Raw genomic sequence first — 20,774 nt, forward strand, 5'->3', positions numbered from 1 at the left:
AGGTATCACGAGCCGCAGCGGGACCTAGCTGTACAGAGCGGGCTGCCTGGCTCTCACCCACTCCCAGACAGAGGCTTCCCTCAGAGCAGTAGGCTGGCATGTGTGCACAAGCATGTGTGAACGTGTGTATGTGTGCGTGTGTGTGAGTTTGTGCCTGAGCCTCCGGGAGCGAGAGGAACACGCCGCAAGCTGTCGGCAAATCCTGCCAATGCAGAAAGGGTAATTGTCACACCAGTGCCAACAGACAGATCTCCGGCGGATTCATTTGGTTTTGTTTTGTGGTTATTTTTTTTTACAACTTTAAATACGGAATATAAATAAATTTTACATTTAAAAAATAAAAGGAAAGCCCCCAAAAATATAATCACCGACTTTACAAACTGAAGAAAGCAGATTTGGGAGACAGCAGGGAGAGGGGAAAGTGCAGTAGAAGGTGGAAAGGGAGGTGGGAGGTCAGACCCCACCCCTAGGGGGCCCTGGGGATCTTTTCCCTTTTCTCCCCTACTCCCAGCCCAAGAGCTGGTTTCCTGGGAGGAGCCACCAGATCTGGAACTCAAAAGGATCTAAGAGGAGGGGTGTGAGCAGAGGCATCGAGCACGGGTTGCTCCCTCCCTTGGAGACACTCTCTTGGGCTTTTCACACCTGCCTGAAGGGAAGACTGCTTGAGCTGAGGACTTGGGGAAATGGAGGCCACATGGACAAATGCTGCCTCCCTGCCCCTCACCAAGGGCTTACTCCTGTCTGACCACTGCAAGTCCTGGGCTGGGTCATAGACACAGCCAGTCCACATGGAGCCTTCGTGTCAATTAGGAAAAGAATCCCTCCATTTGCCAAAAAAATTGTCATAATAAATACACAAATTGGCCATGTCTATGGTGTGTGTGAACTGTGATCCCCACATGCAGTGCCCTTGTGCAGTGCACACCCTGTACAACTTTACATGGCAGTCTTGGCTGGGTGGGGATACAATGGGCAGGCCCCTTGCTGCCCTCTGGCCCCTGGTTTTCTGTCCTACAGAGCACTGACTGGGGTTATCTGGGGCCTCAATAAGGGATCCAAGAGCCCCTTGGTGGAGCAGATAAGGGAGGAGATACAGGATGGAGGTAGAGAGATGAAACAGGAAACAGTGAACTGGGGTGGGGAGTGGGAAGAGGCAGTGGATGCCCGGGTCACCACCTACATCCACCTTCAGAACAAACTTCATCTCTAACCCGTCTGAGAGGGCACTTGACTGCCTGGTGCTCTGGCCCCACCTGCCCAGAGGAGTCCACGTCTTCCAATAATTCAAACATATTAAATGAAAAGAAGCCACTGTGAGCAGAGGTGACCAAGGGGAGACGACCGGGCCTGGGCACCACAGGAGGGTTCTCTCCAGTCTCTGCTCCCCGACCTGGTCTCAGCCACAGGAGTATGAGTACCCTGGCCGGCCTGGGGGTGCTCCCGTCAGAGCTGGCTGGGGGTTTGGGGACCAGGTGGGCTATGCTGAGAGGTCCTCAGGCCCACATGCAGGGTTTCAGGCCAGTCCACAGCATTGGGGAAGGAAGCCCCTTTCTCCCAACAGCGACTCCATCAGTCTCTCTTGCACTTCTATCCCGTTTTCGCCAGGTCAGGAGAGGAAGACGGCGATGGAGTCCAGGTCCTTTGTTTCCTTCTCGAGCTTCTTGGCAAGATGCTAGAGGCCACTGATGGAAGGACCCACTGGTGGAAGGGTGGACAGACGCGTGGAGGGGTGGGGGAAGCACCATTGGCCGTCCGAATCAGGCATCGAGACAGACGGACGAGGGGAACAATATTATCACTCCAAGGACCCCATGGGGGCAATACAGCAAATACCATATTAAATAACCCTGTAGGCCAAGCAGAGGGACATGGGGGTCAGAGACAGCCTGGGGCTCCATCCCACGCTCACAGGCAACCAGGGGCAGGGTTGACCAGCTGTTCCTGATTTCTAGCAGCATTCAGGACTGGGAGGTTTGAAGTTTAGACTTCCTGATTCCTTCAGGATGTACTGGGACACAGCTGGGTCAGGGCCCCCCCAGCCCCTCACCCAACCTGCCTCATGGAAAAACTCCATTGATAACTGGCAAGAGGGGGTCAAGGCTTAGAGCCTGGATTTTGTAAGGGAAATGCTTCTCCCCTCGCCCCTCCCTCAGCCCAAGCCCAGGCCAGACAGAAGGAACAGAGTGCTGGCCCTCACCTGCCCACTCTCTCCTGCAGATGCCCCTAGGCTCCGAGGGTCTCCTTCAGTGCCGTCTTGTCATGCGTATGCTTGAATTTCCGGTGCTTCCCCTTGGGGGGCCGGCGGACTCGCACCGTCCGAATGGTCACCCGAGTTTGGGGCGTCCTGGCTGCTTGGGAGAAAGAAAGGTCTGGTTAGCAGGTGGATGAGAACGGCAGAGGTCGGGGCATGTCAATGCCCCCTTGACCAAGGCCTGGCACAGACCTCCTCAGATCCTGCAGGCTAAGGGGAGGGGAGTCTGGGACCAGACCTTCTGGGTTTGGATTCCCAACTCCACTGCTCACCAGCTGTACCTGAGGAACAATGACTGAGCCATTTTATGCCTCTGTTTCCCCATCTGTGAAATGGGGATAATAGACTGTTCACTTCATAGGACTGGTGGAAGGAATAACTGATAGTATGCTGGCCAACACAGAGAGGAGCGGATGAATTCTGGCCTCAATTTATTTGTCATTACCCCACTGACACTGGCCCTTGTTTCCATGCCCTTGAACCTGGCCTGGACTTGGACCTGTTAACCAATATAAGGAAGCAGACTGGTACTGCGCAGGTCCAGACATGAGCCTTAAGAAGGCCTGGCAGCTCCCACCTTTGCACTTTGGGGAACCCTGTGCCTCCACATAAAAAGTCTGGTTCCCCTACTGGGGATGCCATCTGTGGAGGCTACGGGGTGAGGAGAAGTCCTGGACTTCAGGGAGAGGGACAGAGGCCCAGCTGTCTCAGTACAGCCTCCAGATAACTGACTGCAATCGTAAGAGATGCCAGCAGACCCACCCAGCTGAGCCCAGGCAACCCACAGACCAGAGAACAGAAAATGGCCATTGTCTTAAGCCATTAAGTTTAGAGAAGAAGTGATCAGCAAACAGCAGCTGTTCTTATTCACTTGGTTCTTTTTTCCTCAGCTTGACCTCCTACTGAGGTTTCCTCCCACCAACTTCAGCCCTTTCTGGTCGGTCGGTCATGGGATGGCGGAGCCACTAGGCTTTGAGCATAACCACATCTCCCACCAGGGACCTGGTCCTCTGCCTCCACTGTACCTGTGGTCTACCTGGCCCTCACCACCAGCACAGCAAGGTGGGCCAGACCCCTGCATCCAAACTGGGCTCTCCCAGGAGTTACTTGGAAGCTTTGAGGAAAGCCATGCACACTCTCTGTGCTTCAATTCCCATACCTCTAATAAAACTGAGAACAGCTGCCCTGGCCTCCTAGGGTTAGGAGATAATGCGTGGAAATTACCAGAAACCCTTAGCTAGCACTTACCACGCACCTGGCAAAGTTCTAAGCCTATTCCTCCTCACAGCAGACAGAGATTTGAATGGTTAACAGATGAAGAAACTGAGACAGAAAGTCTGGAATTTTAACCCAGGGATCTGCCTCCAGAGTCCATGCTTTTAATCACTGGGCTGAAATCACTGTGCCTGAAAGTCTTGGTCAAGGTTAGCACTTCACTTCTGTCTCTCTTCCTCCTGGGCTGCTAGGTAGACAGCCTGGAAATGAAAGTTTTCTCTGCCAAGCTCAAGGCCCACCTCTTCCTGGGAGCCTTTGGAGTTTCCCTCTTGGCTCATCCAGCTCTCTGGGGGCCAACACTTGACCTTCCACCTCACAGACACAAGTCCCCATGAGGCACTTATCCCACTACAGCACATGCGAGATTTAGGGACTTGGCTGGGTCTCAGATCCTTCTTGAGGGAGGCTGCCCAGGGGGGCCACTGAAGGGCCAGAGGCTGAGCCATCAGCAGGACGCTAGGCTGGGCAAAGTCTGAGCAAACTCAAGGTCATCACTCAGCTCACAAGTGACAGGACAGAGATTTGAGCCCAGGAGGCCTCACATTGACCATCACATGAGCCACACCGCCAGCTGCCAAGGGACCTGTCCCCCAGGGCCAAAATGCTGAAACTAAAATGGCAAGACCTACATAGCAAGTGGTTGAACATGCCTCCTAAGAAACTGGTTTAGAAAATCATATGAAACAAAGGCAGGGAAGAGAACCCCATTCTAAACATAAAGAAGAATATAATTTTTCCTGAATAGAAATCACTCTCCATAGTAACTCTACAAATAATGTACTGCATGTCAGTTTGAAGCTGTCAAATTATCAGCCTTTCCCAGGGCATCCCTGCCTCAGCTCAGCTCTGAGAGCAGGAGGAAGAGGCTGAGATGGCTCTGCCTTCAGGGGGCTTGTTAGTAAGAAATGACAGTGAGATTGTCCTGCCCCCTAACCAAAGAAAGTTACTGAAAATCAGAACAGTCACTTGCATGGATTTTTTTTTTATGCTTATCTAATCCTATTGCCAGGAGAAATATCAACAACCTCAGATATGCAGATGACACCACTCTAATGGCAGAAATTGAAGAGGAACTAAAAAGACTCTTGATGAGTGTGAAAGAGGAGAGTGAAAAACCTGGCTTGAAACTCAACATTCAAAAAACTAAGATCATAGCATTCGGTCCCATCACTTCATGGCAAATAGAACCAGAGAAAGTGGAAGCAGTGACAGATTTTATTTTCTTGGGCTCCAAAATTACTGTGGATGGTGACTGCAGCCATGAAATTAAAAGACGCTTCCTTGCTCCTTGGAAGGAAAGCTAGGACAAACCTAGACATCATATTAAAAAGCAGAGACATCACTTTGCTGACAAGAGTCCATATAGTCAAAGCTATGGTTTTTTCCAGTAGTCATGTATGGATGTGAGAGCTGGACCATAAAGGAGGCTGAGTGCCAAAGAACTGATGCTTTCAAATTGACGTGCTGAAGACGACTTGAGAGTCCCTCAGACTGCAAGGACATCAAACCAGTCAATCCTAAAGGAAATCAACCCTGAATGTTCATTGGAACATGTGATGCTGTTCACATGTTCACTTCAGCTTCAGTGATGCTGAAGCTCCAATACTTGATGTGAAGTGCCAACTTGCTGGAAAAGACCCTGATGCTGGGAAAGATTGAAGGCAAAAGGAGAAGGGGCTGGCAGAGGATGAGATGGTTAGATAGCATTACCGACTCAAAGAACATGAATTTGAGCAAACTCCGGGAGATAATGAAGGACAGGGAAGCCCAGTGTGCTGCAGTCCATGGGGTTGCAAAGAGGCAGACACAACTCAGTGACTGAACAACAATCCTATTAACTTAATGAGTCTCATATAATCCTTACTTTTCTCCGAGGGAGAAAAGATAGCACAATACAGTCAAAAGAACCCCAAACTAGATGTTCCAAGACCTGGGTTCCAGGCTCAATTTTGCCACTGTGCAACCTTCATTAAGTCCCTTAACCTCTCTGTGCTCCAGCAGCCCTATAGTAACACTGAAGGAGGGACTTGTAAAGTCATCTCTAGCTCCAAAATTTTTAAATACTTAAAAAGAAGAAATGAGCCAGTGACAGCTGTCAGGGTGAGAGAAGAGCCAAGAACAAAACTTCAGAATACCTGAATTCTAGCTATGCTCCTGTCTGGAACTGGCTGTGTGACCTTGGGCAAGACCTCGACCTATCTAGGCCTCAGGCATCTCTTCCATATAATGTAGAGGAGGCAACTGGACCGGATCGTTTTTTAGTCCATTTCAATTCTTTAAGTCAAACTGCACGCCTGTGTGCTTGGTCATTTCGGTCACGTCCGACTCTCTGCGACCCCATGGACTGTAGCCCACCAGGCTCCCCCGTCCCTGGGATTCTCCAGGCAAGAACACTGGAGTGGGTTGCCATTTCCTCCTCCAATGCATGTAAGTGAAAAGTGAAAGTGGAGTCGCTCAGTCGTGTCCGACTCTTCACGACCCCATGGACTGTAGCCCACCAGGCTCCCCCGTCCCTGGGATTCTCCAGGCAAGAACACTGGAGTGGGTTGCCATTTCCTTCTCCAGGGGATCTTCCTGATCCAGGGATTGAACTCGCATCTCTTATGTCTTCTGCATTGGCAGGCAGGTTCCTTACCAGTAGTGCCATCTGGGAAATACATGTAGTTAAAATCTCTCTCTGGTGATTTTTCCCCACTGCCCCTAATTCCTTCATCAAGGCTACAAGGAATTAATTTGATTTTTCATCTCCAGGACAAGTTGTCAAATATCTGAATATGATATATGCATGGGGTGTTCTCTTATCCAGGTCACGGTTCCTCCCACCATTTCATGCACTCACTAAACAAAGCAGGGGGCTGTGGCAGCAAGACTGGGAGGGGGGCTGCTCTGGATGAGGTGGCCAGCAGACCTCTAGAAGGAGGTGACTTCTGATCTTAGACCCAAGTGAAGAATAGGAGCTAGGCTTGGGAAGAGCTAGGAGATGTGACTTTCACCCAGACTGACATGTGCAAAGGCCCTGAGGCAGAAACTTATCTGGCCACTCAATGAGGCCACCCTGGCTGGGATGGCATAAGTGATGGGCACTGGTTGGCAACAAGGACAGAGGGCCAGCTGGGGGCTACATCCTCCCGTAAGCTCTCCCAGGCAGGGGAGGAATCCGGACTGTTGTCAGTGCTATGAAAAGCTTCAGGTGAATTTAACCAGGGGCACACCTGATCCAATTCTCCCTGAGTGCCCCCAGCAGCTGCCATAGGAGAAGGGGGCTGCAGGGCTGAGCAATGAGAGGCAGACCTTGGATGAGCAGTTACCTCGCTGCTCCTGGGAACTCCCCGGGGTTCGGGTCACGGCTCGAGCCACCACCGTCTCACACCTGCACGCCAGGTGGTCCACCAAGGTCACTGTGGCCTTCTTAAAGATTTTCTTCTTCCGCACGATCTCAATCTTTTTCACCTGGAGGACAGAACCCCCAAAGTGCCTCTGAAGGACCACACGGGTTGGGGCCCGAGGGAGCCGCCTGCCTGGTCAGCATCCCCTGAGGTCATCTTTCCTCGAAAGCCCAGAGGGCGGCAGGGCAGGCGCTTCAGCCCGAACAATGGCAGGACTTTGCCCTCTGCCCTCCTCATAGCTTTTCCATCAAAACAAGCCCTCCCGACCTGGCCTCCGGCAGTCCCCTTAGGATCTCCCAGAGAGGGAGAAAGGCATTTCCGGGTTGAGTGTGGGGCCTGTGGTATCCTCATTCCCGGAGCGCCAGCCAAGGTCAGGGGCTGCGGCAGAGGCGGGAGATGGTTGTCTGGAAGGAAGCAGGGGGAGGCTTTATCCAGGAGGGAGGCGGGAAGGGGAAGGTCAGCTGTTAGGTGTCCATCCATAGAGCTGGCAGGGCTGGGGACAGGAGATATCACGGCGGTGGACGCCGGGGTGGAGAGTGACATTGGTCATCTCGGGCCCAGGGCCCAGACTTGAAATAGAAGGGGGACACAAGAAAAGGCTGCGGCTGACCACAGGGGAAGGGAGCGCGGTGAGGAGGCAGAACACTTGGCAAGAGGAGGCAGGGGTCACCTGTTGGTCCTGGGCCCTGGGGAGGTGTGCCCACCACCCAGCAGCTGGTGTGTGGCGAGGCTGGCCAGAGGGATGCGGAAAACTTTCCACGTGAATCAGAGACTTCTCTGGCCCTGCCCCGCCCCATGTGAGACCAGGAGCTCCGAGGACGGCCTCTGCTCTAAAATTTCCCTTGAATCACAGTGTATATCCAATCTTTCCAGCAAAGGGGCAGGCTTCAGCCTTCTGATTCTCTGCTAGGGGCTCCCCCAGCTCTTGCAGGGCCTGCTGCCTGGGGAGTGGGGGGTCCTCTGTGCCCCCCTTGCTGAAGACATGACTGGTTGAAGGGAGATAAGTAGGTGCTAAAGATGCTGGGGTACCTATGAGCCCTTCTCTGTGTGGAAGGAAGAAAATGGAGATCCCTGTATAGGGGAGAGCTTTGGGGAAAGCTGAACACCTGCCCAGAACATCCTGAGTGTCCAGTATGTTAGCGGACCTGTCTGTTGCAGGAACATTTGGGGATTTTATCTACCTGGGGGCTTGTCTGTGGCTCATGGTCACCCTAGCCTGGGGGGCCTCCGGGAAACCATGGGCGGCCTCCCCACGCCTGTCAGCCCTCTCTGGACAGACCCCAGGAGCCCTCCAGGAAGGCCTCTGCACCCACCCCCCGCCCCCATTCCGGGCTGGACGAGGCCTGCGCACCTGCACCTTCCGATCCTGCACCTGTGTGGGGCGGCACTGCACGTTGCGGTTGTTGCAGCAGCCAGAGCAGCGCTGCACCTCCACGCAGGGTGGCCACACCAGGAAGTTAGCATTGGTGCGGTCTATGAGGCGCCGCGAGATCTCAAACACTTCCGTGCGCGTCTTGCACTCTGCAATCACAGCTGGCTCTGCGGCAACCGTCGGGGAACCTGGAGGGAGCAGGGACCTCCTTCAGCGGGGGTGGACCTGTCCAGAGGCCCTCTAGCCAGTGGAAAAGCCCAAGGCTCTAGGACTGCTCGCCTTCAGAAGCAGGCAAGGCCTGTCCCACCTCCTGCAACCCCGGGTTGGAAGGTTACCAGCCATGGGAACTGGGCAGGCTGCTGATGGGCTCGAGGCCTCAGTTTCCCCGACTCCAAAATGGGGTTGAAATCTACACCCTAGAACCACTTTAAGGATCAAGTTAGATCGTTCTAACTCTGCCATGAACGAGAGTGCTGATCTGTGCTACATGTCAGTTCCTCCACCACTTTATTTTACGATTTCACACATTTATAAGTTTGCCCAGTATGTGGCCCTTACTTGTGTATTACCTTACATTGCTGTTTACACTGTAATATAGTCTTATCTTTTTTCAAGCCTCAGTTTCCTCACCTGTGAAATGGGACAATAACTCTGCCTACCCTGCATTTGCCAACTGAACAAGTAATGGGAGTGAAACTTGGCCTGCAGCAGACTGACAGTCAGTGCTGGGGCAACTGCCATCTGTCAATCACATACAAAGACTGAGGCTCTGAGAGCTAAGTTAGCTGCTCAAATTTACAGAGTAAGGAATGAAACCCAGGCCACTTGATTCTTATGTGGCAGGGCCCCAGCCTCAGTCTACAGCGTTTTGGGATTGCAGGCAGACATACAGGAGGGGCTTGGAGTGGGCACATGCCTCCCTAAAAATACTGCCGTGGGACCCAGTGACCTCCATCCTCCTTTGCTTGATGTGCATCACCACTTGCTAGCTGTGTGACCTCAGGCTGCTTCTTCACCCTCTCTGGGCCCCAGTTTTCAACTCTGTAAAATGAGGTCAATAATATCTACCTCCCTGGTGGAACTAATGAACAAATGAGGTTTTAAAGAACTATACAGAGCAAAGAGCCTGTGTTGGAGGAGGGGAGAATGATGACTCATCGCCTGGATAGAGGGTATTTAAGGGTGGCTACACACTTTTAGCTCCATGCCTTCCCAAGCATCAGGACGAAGGAGCCGGCCCTCCAGCCCAGTTCTCCATCCCTGGCTCCCACCTTTGAGGGGCCATCACCGTCACCCTCAGTCTTACCTAGGCTCCTTCTCCCACGGGATAAGCTCTCGAGCTCGCCTCCAGAATGGGACCGGGTCAAATTCAGGTCCAATTCAGCCCCGTCTTCATCTGTAGGAGGATGTCAGACACACTGAGAACCGTGTGAGAATCTGATGGGGATTCCAGGACAGGTGGGAGGATTGCTCCCCTCCCCCACCCCCACTGGACCACCACCACTCCAGGAAACAGTCTCCCCTTCTGGCTTCCTGTACGCGAGGGCCCGAGCTCTGAGGAGGGGCCCCTCCAGGCAAACAGACTCCAGGGTAGCCACAGGGCTCAGGGGGTGGGGGTGGGGGGGTGGGGGCCCTTGACTGCATCACCAAGGGATTGTCAGCCCCACTCCCGGCCCTTCCACCACTTATTTGGACAGAACCCATGTCAATGGAGTTAAAAATAACCCATCCCCTTTGCTACTGTAAGAGAACCCTCCTTGGCCTCCAGGGCAGGGTGAGGACCCAGAGCTCTGAAGGCCAGTTTCCAGTGCCCCTCCGCCCAGCGTTCCCACAGGAAGTGCTGAATGGAGAAATTCCCAGCATCCCCAGGGGGGACCAGCATGCCCCGGACGCAGCCCCTCTGGAGCCCCGGACAATGGCCCAGTCGGGCGGGGGAGAGAGAGAGGGAAGGCGAGGGGTGGGGGTGGGGTGGGGGCCGAAGACGGAGAGAAGGGTGGAGAACCAGGTCTGCTGGGGTAGGGGCGCCCTTGCCATCCCCCCTTTTGGGCATGAGTCTCTCTCCAGCCCCCAGTCTTTTACTGTGCTTATGTCTCTCCCTCTGCCCCGTGTCTGCCCTCAGCTGTCCATTTACTCCTAAAGTCACAAACCACAGCTCCCTTCTTGAGCCTGGGCGGCCCTCACCTCAGCGTCATTGGCATGCCTTGAAGGCATCTCTCTCTCTGGCAATGGCAGCCGGAAGCCGCTGCAGGAAGTGAGGGCCGCAGAGGACTCAGAGCTCCATGCTGAATCGTGGGCAGCCCCTTCTATCTCTCTGATGGCTCAAGGGTCAGCAAATAAACCATGCGGACATGGAGGACAAGCTGCTGCCTGCTTCACACAGCACCTCACCTCTTTTCCTCTGTCTCCCCAGCCTGCTGGCCCTGCCCATGACAAAGCTCCCTGCTCATCCGTGCAGGCTCCTGGGGGGTCTTGTTCGGAGCAGACCGTGCCCTAACTGGTGCCTTTCCGTCTAATCTGCTGCTCCTGCGTCAGCACATCTGTCTGTCTTTCTCACTCCCTTCCTTTCTCTCCACCATCTCTGGAATGTCCCTGGTGGGGAGGAGATGGGGAAAAGAGGTGCTTTGTGGAAAGGTTAAGTTGATTAGGAAAAAAATAGCCACATGGTTGCCTTGAAACAGGCCCACTATTGAAAGGTTCATCTCTGAGATCCCGACCCCCACCTGGGGTACGTAGGGGCTGTCCGAGGGTGGGGGCCAAGGGCCTTGGAAAGAAACAGCAGAAGGGCTAAATTTGGCAGTTGCCCCATTGTGTTGACCAGGGCTGGCCAGTCGGGCATGGGGTGAGGGGTGTGGGAGACAGGGGTGGGGGGCCTGGTGAACAATAGGTGGGCCCAGCTGGGTCCCCCTCCCGCCTGCATCGCCAGCCCCCAGCACTGGCGGGTTTGAAAGGGCCCGAGAATGCTTTTGAGAGGGAGCCAGGGGCCCAACGGGGAGAGGAAACAAAGGCAGGAAATGCTGTCCCCCGTAGATAGCAGTCTGGGCAAGGATTACAAAGTGACAAAGAGACAAAACCCCAGAGGGAAGGGGAGCTGGGGGTGCGGGGGGGGGGGTGTGCCGACCAGGGCTCCAGGGAACAGGCCAGAGAGAGGTTAGAATAGAAAGGAATTTGCTCTGAAGACAGCGTTTATAAATACATTCCCTACCCAGCCCGTCAGCCCCGCCACGTGTGTGCCACCAAGCACGTGCCCATGTGCTGGGTGCGCTCTTGGGCATGGGCAGGGCTGCCTACTGGTCCAGGCCAGGTGTCCCCGGGAGACCTTGGAGACTGGGCCCTCAGCCAGAGGGGCAGGGAGATGGCTCCTCCCACCCCACCCTCCCTGGCTGAGTCCACACCTGGATAGACATTCAGCAGATGCCTGGGCACCTTCTCTCCGCCCCCTCCTCTCGGGACCCCACCCTCTGCACCCGGCCAGAGCCATATGTGGGAGCTTCGCTTGCCACGCCCCAAGTCTCAGGTAGCAACCCGCCCGCCTACTCAGCCCTGCCCTGGACAGGTGTGGCCAAGCCCTCCCAGGCAGCCACAGGCCTCTGGTCCTCTGAATGTCAACGAAGAAGGGATGTCCTTGCCCGGCCCCTCGCGGCTCCCCAGGACTCAGCGAAGGGCCAGAGCACTGGGTGAGGATTCAATTTACCTACGGAGTCTCCGTGCAGCAGGCGCTGGAGGTCATCGAAGGAACGGATGGAATGGTCACTCAGCATCTCGTAGAGCTCCTCGGGAATGGGGTCTCCCTGCCAGGCAAAGACGGGGGGGCCAAGTGAGCTGAGAGCAAGGGCTTTCCAGCCATGGCCCTCTTCCCCCCAGCACACACACACGCTCCCTCCCACGGGAAAGTTCCCACAGGGCCTCTTGGCCAAGGGCAAGTGGACAGCCAGGATGAAGGCAGGTGGGGGTGGGGTGAGGGCAGATTCCAGGCTGGACAACCAGGAGCACAGAGACCTGGGACCAAGCCTCTAAGACCCAGCTCAGATCTGTGTCCCTCACCCCAAACAGAACCCCAGCTTGCTTTAAGGTTAGATTTGACCGTATGTATCTGTCTCCCCTTGAAATCCATATTCTTGCCTGGAGAATTCCATAGAGAGCCAGGCAGACTAGAGTCCATGGGGTCGCAAAGAGTCAGACATGATTGAGCAACTAGCACACACACACATACACACACCTGCCTCCCCATCACACTACAGGTTCCGGAGGCCCCAACAATCTGATTTCTCTCTGCCTCCCCTCCACACCTGACAGCTAAAGGCAGACAGCATTTGTCATGGGAGATAGAATTATCTCCATTGGACAGATAGAAAAACAGTGGCTCCTGTGGCTGATTCATGTCAATGGATGGCAAAACCCATCACAATATGTAAAGTAATTATCCTCCAATTAAAATAAATTAATTAATTTAAAAAAAAAGAAAACTGAAAAAAAAAAGAAAGAGGCTCAAAAAGGCGACATCCTTTGTCAGAGCCCTACAGCCGATTATCAGCAGAAGCTGCGTTCAAATCCAGTCTTTCTGATGGCAGAGCCCTGCTGGGTACACAAGGTGTTTAATAAGTGCTTGAAGAGCTGGATGGTCTCAGGAGGCCGCATGTACTTGCCTTATCTGTTTAGCCTCTCACTCAGAAGAGGAGAGAAGGGAATCCTCAGATATGGCCAGGAAACCTGAAAGTTCACCCGTGCCCCCTGCCCAACCAAACCCTATTTTTAGAGCCCCTCTGGCCTGCCACCAAAAACACTTGAAACTTAATAGCACTTTAACAGGCCCTGTTCGAAGCTGGGCTTCCTCCAGGGAAATCACAGGTCCCACAATAACATGACAGCAGCCCTCGTAGGAAGGTCACAGGCACGTCCCCCACAGTCCAGGGAGACCCAAGGGGCTGATGGCAAAGGTCTTAAGAAAGAGGTGAGGGCAGAACAGAAGCTGAAAAGCAGACTCTGACCATCAGTGTCTCTGGGCAAAGAAAATGCGCAAGATCGGCTGCAGGTCCGAACTCACATGCCTGCAGACACGCCCACGTGTACATGCAAACACACAGAAGGGCCCTGTCTTGTGGGAGGAGCCCCAGCGGGGGCATCAGCAGACGGGACTTACTACCACCTGACCTTAGGTAACACAAGTCCCGCCTCGGTTTCCCCAGATTAAGAAGAGAGGTGCTCCTGCTCCAGCTAGTTCTCTCTACATTCCGAGGACTAGAGTGCCAAGAGGCTCTGCACAGGCTGCCTTGAGAAAGTGGTGCCTTCTCCCTGCCCGACAGGTGAAGGAGGTCATCCTGCCTCGTGGCCAGTCCCAGGGATGCTCCCAGAAAGGTTTGTTAGGAGCCTGGTGATTGATGAGGTTTTAGCCTCCCCCAAAGCTCCATTTCCTCATCTAAGGGTCCCATCGCTTGCAGCCCTGGCCACTGGAGTCAGCCCTGGAACCAGAAGACCCAGGGTGGAGCACGGCCATGCTTTTAAAGCAAATTCCTTAAGAGCCTTGAGCTCAGTTGCTTCATTTGAATGTGGAGCTTATAATCCTGCCTGGTGCCTAGGCCTGTTGGGAGAGAAGGGTAAGGGTCTAGCAGTTAAGCCTGGCTGGAAGCTGGGGTCCACGATTGCACAGCCGGGAAACCAGATGATGCGTGTGTGAGATGGGAAGGATGTCAACTCGGCTGGCCTGCACTTGCCTTTCCCATCTCCAGCCTGCCCTGCCTCCTCCCACCCAGAGAGACCATGCCTTTATTGGTCTCCAGATATGAACACAGGACCCAGTTCATGCAAGGGAAAGCAGGGCTGGTCTCCAGTGAAGCCCAAAGCAGGCCATGCCCCCTGAGGGTTCTGTCTGTCTCAGAGCAGGTAGTGCAAAGAGCTGGATTCCCCCTCCACTGCTACTGACCATCCCGTGAACTCAGGTTGGCCACTGCCCCTCTTTGGTCCTGGCTCTCACCTATGAATAGAAGGGGTTGAAGACACTTGATTCAATTCTCATCCTGCCTGGGGATGGCTAGAGAAGCAGGAGAGGAAAGCCAAGGGTGGGGTACCCAGCCAGGTCTCCCCGGCTTCTTGTGGAGTAATGATTCAATTAATTCCCCAGGAGAGGGGCCCAACGGCCCAGGACCGAATGGCACATAGCACTCATGCCAAGACCTCCTTGCCCCCTAGAGCACTGGCTGCAGCTGCCAGCGATGGCAGAGCAGGCAGGTCCCCAAACCAGCCTAGCAGATGCTCCTGACTCTGCTGATGATTCCAAGAAGATGCCATCTCATGGAAGCAAACCCAGGACCTCCCAGCCTGAGAGGGGAAGAGCCTGGGAGAGAGACAGGGGAATTGGGAGAAGCACACAGTAGGTGCTAAATAAATGCTGGTAAAATGCATGAAGGACTCTCCCCTTCTCTCTGGAGTTCCCTTCTGTGTGATTCTCCCACCCCCTCCACCAGGAGGACCACTCCCAAAGCACCCTGCCTCCTAAAGAGTCCACTTTTTTCTAAGCAGAGAGGTGATTCCTGCACGTGCTTTCTGTAATTTGGCCACCAGATGCCCAGAATGCCCTGAGAGCTCCTGGATTTGATACTAACACCACAGCTAATGTCTATGAAGCGCTAACTACAAGGCAGGCACTGAGCTAAATGCTGTACCAACGACCAAACCCAAGAGGCGGGCGCTGCTTTTATTCCCATCTTCCAGAGGAGGAAGGTGAGGCTCAAAAAAATTAAGTAAACAGCTACAAGTCTACACGACTCCTAAGAGGCAGAGCAGACCCCCCTCTCCCAGCGCTACGGAGGTGCTCCTCAGTTGCTGTTGGCTCCCCACCTTGTGTGTGTCATGAGCAGCGGTTCTCAACCAGGGGCGAGTAGGCCTCCAGGGGACACTGGTCATGTCTGGAGGCATTTTTAGTGGTTACAAATAGAGGAATGCTGCTAGTATCTAGTAAGTGGAGGCCACTGAGGCTGCTAAACATCCTTCTATGCACAGGACAGCCTCCACAATACAGGATTCTCTGGCCCCAGACATGCACAGAGCAGAGATGGAGAAGCTCTGTAGTAGACAAAAAAAGCAAAGGCTTCAGCTGTCACGGAAACCTTGGGTTCTTGGAGTAAGCATTTTATTTATTTATTTGTTGGCCTTGCGGGATGCTGGATCTTAGTTCCCCCACCAGGGTTCAAACCCGTGCCCCCTGTAGTCGAAGAACAGTCTTAACCACTGGATCACCAGGGAAGTCTGGGAGTTAAGTTTTTCAACAGCCTAAAACCTCAGATTCTTTCTCTTTTAAATGGGGCTCACAATACCTCACCTGGGTTATCGGGAGGTGGAATCAGACCTAGCACAGCAGCCAACAGACTGATGGGTAGTTAATGAGCCCCACTGTGGTCCGCATCCATTCCTTCCCTGCGGCTCCTTGAGGGCAGCAGTGAGCAGCACACATGCGTGGGGCCAGCAGTGCAGGACATTTTTGAGGATAACAGTGGGTGGGTGGAAAGCTGCCCACCCAGGGGAGATATGTGGCTGTGCGGACCACAGGAAATGACACCTGAGCCCCACCCTGGCACTTGCCGGGGGCCCTGTAGGCTGGTGGGTGGGTCCCTTCCGGGGCTGAGGGCGGCTGAGAGGTGGGGACATTTCGCCTTGTGGTCAGCTCCAGGATGCGATGCTCTGGTGGGGACTCAGGGCACCTGCCGGGGGTCAGAGCCTCCTCATGGCGTGGGAGCGTGAGCAGCCCAGAGCCTGGGTTTCCTGGGCACAGGTTCGAGAAGCCTCCTTAAGTTGGGCAGCTCCCCCTCTGAAATGGGAAAGGAGGCCTGGCACCCTGATAAAGCTGCCCCAGATCTCAGGCCTGGGGTTCCTGGCAGGGCGAGGGCGTGGCGAGAGAAGGCAGCTGGGGCACAGCCAGCCTCGGGAGCCAAAGCAAACAGCCTCCTCCCCACCCCACCCCACCCCCAACGCCAGCTGCAGAGGTAGGAAGGGCACAAGCTGGCTAAGGCCAGGTGATTTACCTGCTCCCAGCCAGGCTGGCAGATTAAAGGGGCTTGGACCCCACCCTCTGCCTGGGCCCCTGTACGCACACAGATACACACTCCCCAGGCTGCCTGTAGTTCCGCTGTGGGAGACGACAAGGGCTTGGCCCAAGCAACCAGGGGCGTTGTCAGTGGCTGGCAGAGGAAGAAGGCCTCGGAGCACCCGCCTGCCTGAGAGTCTCAGGCCTGATTTAGATTCGATGCCAAAGCCAAGCCCTTTGAAGAAGGCTTCTCTGGGCAGACCATAGAAGCCTTTTAGAACCAGCCTTTCCCACCTAGCATTTCCCTGCCCTATTGCTCCTGGGACCCTCCCACTCCCCCATCCCTATTACTATTAGCCCACCCCACCCCCCAGTGGGCTCCCTCCTCTCCTTCCAGCAGAAAAACTGTTAGACCGGGAAGACAGAGGTCAGAGCAGCAATTACAATTCTGGCAGTCCACTGCAATCACTGCCCCCAGCCACCACCACCACCCTGGTCCCAACTCCCAGCAGCCAGTGGGGCCCAGGAATCTGCATTTTCAAGAGACCAGGTAATTCTGCTGCTCTTGGGGAACTCTGAACTAATCCAGTCTTCCCTCTCTCGCGCGCGCGCGCTTTTGGATGGTGGAAACTGAGGCCCAGCTCAAAACACCCAGAACTATTTGTGATCTCATTTTCCTCCTGTTTCTTCCCCTCTGTCCAGTCCACTCTTGGCAGTCCAAGTCCCAAGACGTGGAAAAGAAAGACATGCTTGTCTTTCAAGACTGGGGGATGGTGCAGGGGGACTCGAAGATGTCTGCTGAAGAGCAGGAGAGCTGTACTGGGCTGCCCTGGGTGAGGACGGAATGAGGCCATGTTTATAAAGCACTCAGCAAGCCTGAGACACATGTCCAGTCCTTCCCTCCCCCCTTCAAGGATTCACTGTCCTCTCCACAAATATTTACAGATTATCCATCATGGCCAGGCATCATTCTAAGCAGGGGAGACAGTGGTGACCAAGACAAAAGCTCTCTAGTGGAGTTTACACTCCAGTGAGGAAAAATGGGTAAGGAACAACTAAATAAATCAGAAAATGAAGATAATTGCACTAGAAGGGGTATTTCAATGGAGAAGGGGGGTGAGGGAAGATTCTGAGAGGGTCTTAGGAGGCCCATGGCAAGTATTTCTTTACTACTTCTGCTGAATCAATCTCTCTCACACACACTATTCCTAGGTCTTGCACCAGAGCCTTCAAATTCTGTTTGATCCTAAGCTTGCAGACACTTCTAGGGTTGGGAGATTCCAGCAAGGCAGTTTCCCACTAAGTAAGGCCATTAGCAAATAAGAAAGAAGCTGGGTGATGAAGGTCTTCTTGGCAGAAGGGCGCTGAGGCCAGAGGCATCACATGACAATGAGTGTCACCCTCCCGGAAGCCAGCTCAGCTAATGGAGATGAGACCTTATGGACTTCAGCCGACCCTCAACCAGGCCCCACCTCAGAGCTCCCTATCCTTCCTTCCCAACTGCTGGCATGCAGGGGACAGGACCAACCCCAAGGCCACCTCCACCAGGAAGCCCTCCTCGATTGGCTCCCATGTCGCTAGGTTTTCCCTTTTCCCTTTAGATCTCCTCCCTCGGAGCCTCCTGAGGCTTACTCAGGCTCTGCAGGAAAGTGCTTCATCAACTGCAAAGCACGACACAACCGTGCTGTGATTCAAGTGAGGAGAGAGGCACCAGCTTCCTGGCCAGAGCCTCCGCACCAAGCACACACCCCCATGGAGTTGTGGAACAGGAGGAGGAGGTGCTGGATGAAGCTGGAAATGGAAAGGGCAGGCCTGGAGAGGCCTTTTCCAGCTGTCACCCAGCCTCCCCAGAGCCGGTTGGGGAGGGAAAGACGATTGAGCCGTCAGGGGTGGGAAACCCCCTCAGAGGTTCAGGGCCCTCAGTCTTGGCTGGAGGTTCAAAGCCGGGCTTATCTGAAGTTAGAAGTGCTCTGGACATCACAGCGCCCCCAGTCACACCAACATCTTTTTCGGCCACCTGAGGATGGTTTGAAAAAGCAACCACAGAGGGGTCATGCTTGAGGGGCGTCGGGCTGACTTGACCAGGCAAAACCCAGCGCGCGCTGTGGAGCCGGGACCTGATGGGAGGGTTCCTGTTTCCATTCCCTCATTGGACCCAGGAAGGAAATGGGGTGGCTGCAGAGGTGACCAGGTTCCAGGGTCACCTGTCGCGCGGGGGTGGGCACCTGGTACAGGGTGGGTATACGGGCCCTGCGTGCCTGTGTGCGTGCGTGGGTGTGCGCGCACGTGTGCTGAAGCTGCGTGTTCGGCGGCCGTGCGTACGTGTGTATGCGGTGCGCGCGCGTGTGCCCCGCGTGTGCACGGGCGTGGCGGCGGCGGCGGGCGCGCGACCCGGCCGCGGTAGTGCGTGCCCGTCGCTCTGCGCACCCGCCCGCCCGCCGGAGCGCAGCATCGCCTCCGGCCAAGAGTGTGCATGCGTGGGGTGAGTGAGCGCGAGTCGGGGGGCCGGGCGGGGTGGGCTGCGGAGAGCAGAGGCGGGGGCGCTGCCGCTGTTCCCAGGACGCCCTGGCACCGGGCCCAGCCCCCCAGGCCCCGCGGCGAAACAAGGCGGCAGCTGGGGCCGGCCGGCGCCCCCCTCCCCAACAGCTGGCCGCGGCCCGGGGGGCTGCGGGAGCGGAGAGGAGGGGACGTCGGGAGGGGCCTGCAGGCGGCTGGGCCGAGCCCCGTGTCCTCCCTCCCGGGTGCTGGCCGCCGGGAGTTGGGGGGGGCGGGTGGCCGCGGAAGGGCGGGGCCCCAGAGCGGGCGGCCGGCGGCCCTCGAGGAGCCCCGAGAACAAAAGGAGACGGCGACGGCTCCTCCGTGGTCAAAACAACCTGCGCTGGCGGCGGCCCAAGGCCGGGCCGCGGCCTCGGAGCTCTTCACCTTAACCCCTTCGCCGCCGCCGCCGCCTCCTTCCTGCGCCTCGTCGGAGGCCGAGAACGGCCGGTCCTCCCCCCGGGAGCGGGCGAGGTGCGGGCTCCGGGCAGCGGCCGAGCGTTGGCGGGACGGAACCCAGGCGCGGCGCGCGGCCCGCCGCCCTCTCCTCCCCGGCACCTCGCGCCTCCTCCCTGCCCCGCCCCCTTTCCCACCTGGATTCCGGATAGACTTGCCAACTCACTGCTACGTGAGGCTGGGAGGGGTGCGGGGGACCCGTACGATCTGATAGCTCCCGCAGACGTTTCCCTATGCCAGCTTCCTTGCTGCGGGGCTTTTCGAGGCGGCGCGCTCAGCACCCTGCGAGCGGGGGAAGAGAGGTGCGTCCTCTCGCAGGGTGCAGGCGCAGGTATGGCGCGGCCTCAGGCACACACCGCCACCGGGGCTGGATTCCCTACGAGCCCCTACTCCGCCCCTCAGCCCAGGTGCCCCAAACCTCTCTGCACCCACCGCGCCCAAGACTGCAAGCGGTTCCGGCACTGCACTTTGGGGCCGGGCAAGACCTGCACGGCCCGGTGGGCACCCGCCCCGACCGGGAGCGGGATCCGGGGTAGTTCGCAGACCCCCGCCGGTGCGCGAGCTCGCACCTCCCGGGCAAGCCGGGTCCTGGGCAGGACCTAAGCTTAACCGAAGTGGGCTCGCGAGGACGCGCTGCCTGCTGCCTAGGCACCACCCCACCCCTCTCGCTTGGCTAGGAAGGGGCTTATTCTCGGGTTCCTGGAGGGGTGGGGGACAGGACCACACACACCTCCTCCCCTGACGCTTAAAAGATCGGAGATCTGAGATCGCCCCTGGGAAAAGAAAGCCACCGCTGCCCCCTCCCTTTAGAGCCTAGCACCCCCCGGACCTCGCGTCGCAGCCCTCGGAGGTCACCTCACGCCCGCCGCCAAGCCCACGGGTCCAAAGTTCACTGCAGCGAAAGGAGGGGGCGATCGGGAGGCAGGGATGGGGGTAATGAATGAAGCGAAGCAGCCCCAGCCGCCGTCGCAACTCACCTCGGCGCTGACCAGACGCAGGTAGCAGCAGAGAGACAGGAAGAGCGCCCAGCAGCGATTCATGCCGACTCCGGGCCCGGCCCCGCGGGGCCCCGGACGCGTGGACCGAGCGCGCCGCCCCCGCGGCCAGGGTGGGGGGCGGGGGCTGGGGAGGGAGGTGGGCTCTGCTCGGGTCTGCGGCGATCAGGCTCTCAGGCCGCTGCAGCCGCCACCACGGCTCACCCGCATGGCCCCCGGGCGCCGCCGCCCCCAGCCCGGGCTCCGTCGTTGGGGGGTTGGGGAGGGCCTGGGCGCGGGACCAGGGTCCGAGGCCGCTACCTGGGCGGATCCCGAGCCTGAGCGAGCATCCACGGCCGGGGGGCTGCGTCGCGAACCAGCCGAGGCGTCTAGCCGTGTGGGGGCGCCCAGGGGACTCCAACCTCCAAGAGGAAAAAGAACACGGCAGTCGATGGTTCGTCTTCACTCGCCGGCTAAAGGCGTTTTCCTCTGCCCGCCGGCTTAGCTTTTT

At 56.4% G+C, this 20,774-nt stretch overlaps 1 protein-coding gene across 8 annotated transcripts; it reads right to left on the reverse strand.

Annotated features, from left to right (window-relative positions):
* Positions 1-254: 254 nt before the first annotated feature.
* Positions 255-20,344, reverse strand: PDGFB (platelet derived growth factor subunit B). Of its 8 annotated transcripts, none has more exons than XM_081590182.1 (8): positions 20,267-20,344; positions 11,976-12,072; positions 10,673-10,873; positions 9,591-9,680; positions 8,264-8,472; positions 6,835-6,976; positions 2,198-2,348; positions 255-1,847 (listed from the first exon to the last, which is right to left on the reverse strand). In XM_081590182.1, the coding sequence occupies exons 3-7, from the start codon at positions 10,710-10,712 to the stop codon at positions 2,224-2,226; spliced, it is 606 nt and encodes a 201-aa protein (XP_081446308.1). In that variant the 5' UTR covers positions 10,713-10,873; positions 11,976-12,072; positions 20,267-20,344; the 3' UTR covers positions 255-1,847; positions 2,198-2,223. The 8 variants fall into 8 exon arrangements, with proteins under 8 accessions (XP_081446308.1, XP_081446307.1, XP_081446306.1 ...); XM_081590181.1 differs by lacking the exon at positions 20,267-20,344 and adding an exon at positions 19,172-19,344; XM_081590180.1 differs by lacking the exon at positions 20,267-20,344 and adding an exon at positions 19,172-19,344 and having other exon boundaries at positions 2,198-2,351.
* Between the last annotated feature and the right edge of the window lie 430 nt (positions 20,345-20,774).

Source organism: Giraffa tippelskirchi, chromosome 4 (genome assembly GCF_054371585.1).
Source record: "Giraffa tippelskirchi isolate mGirTip1 chromosome 4, T2T-mGirTip1v1.2.pri, whole genome shotgun sequence".
Taxonomy (NCBI): Eukaryota; Metazoa; Chordata; class Mammalia; order Artiodactyla; family Giraffidae; genus Giraffa; species Giraffa tippelskirchi.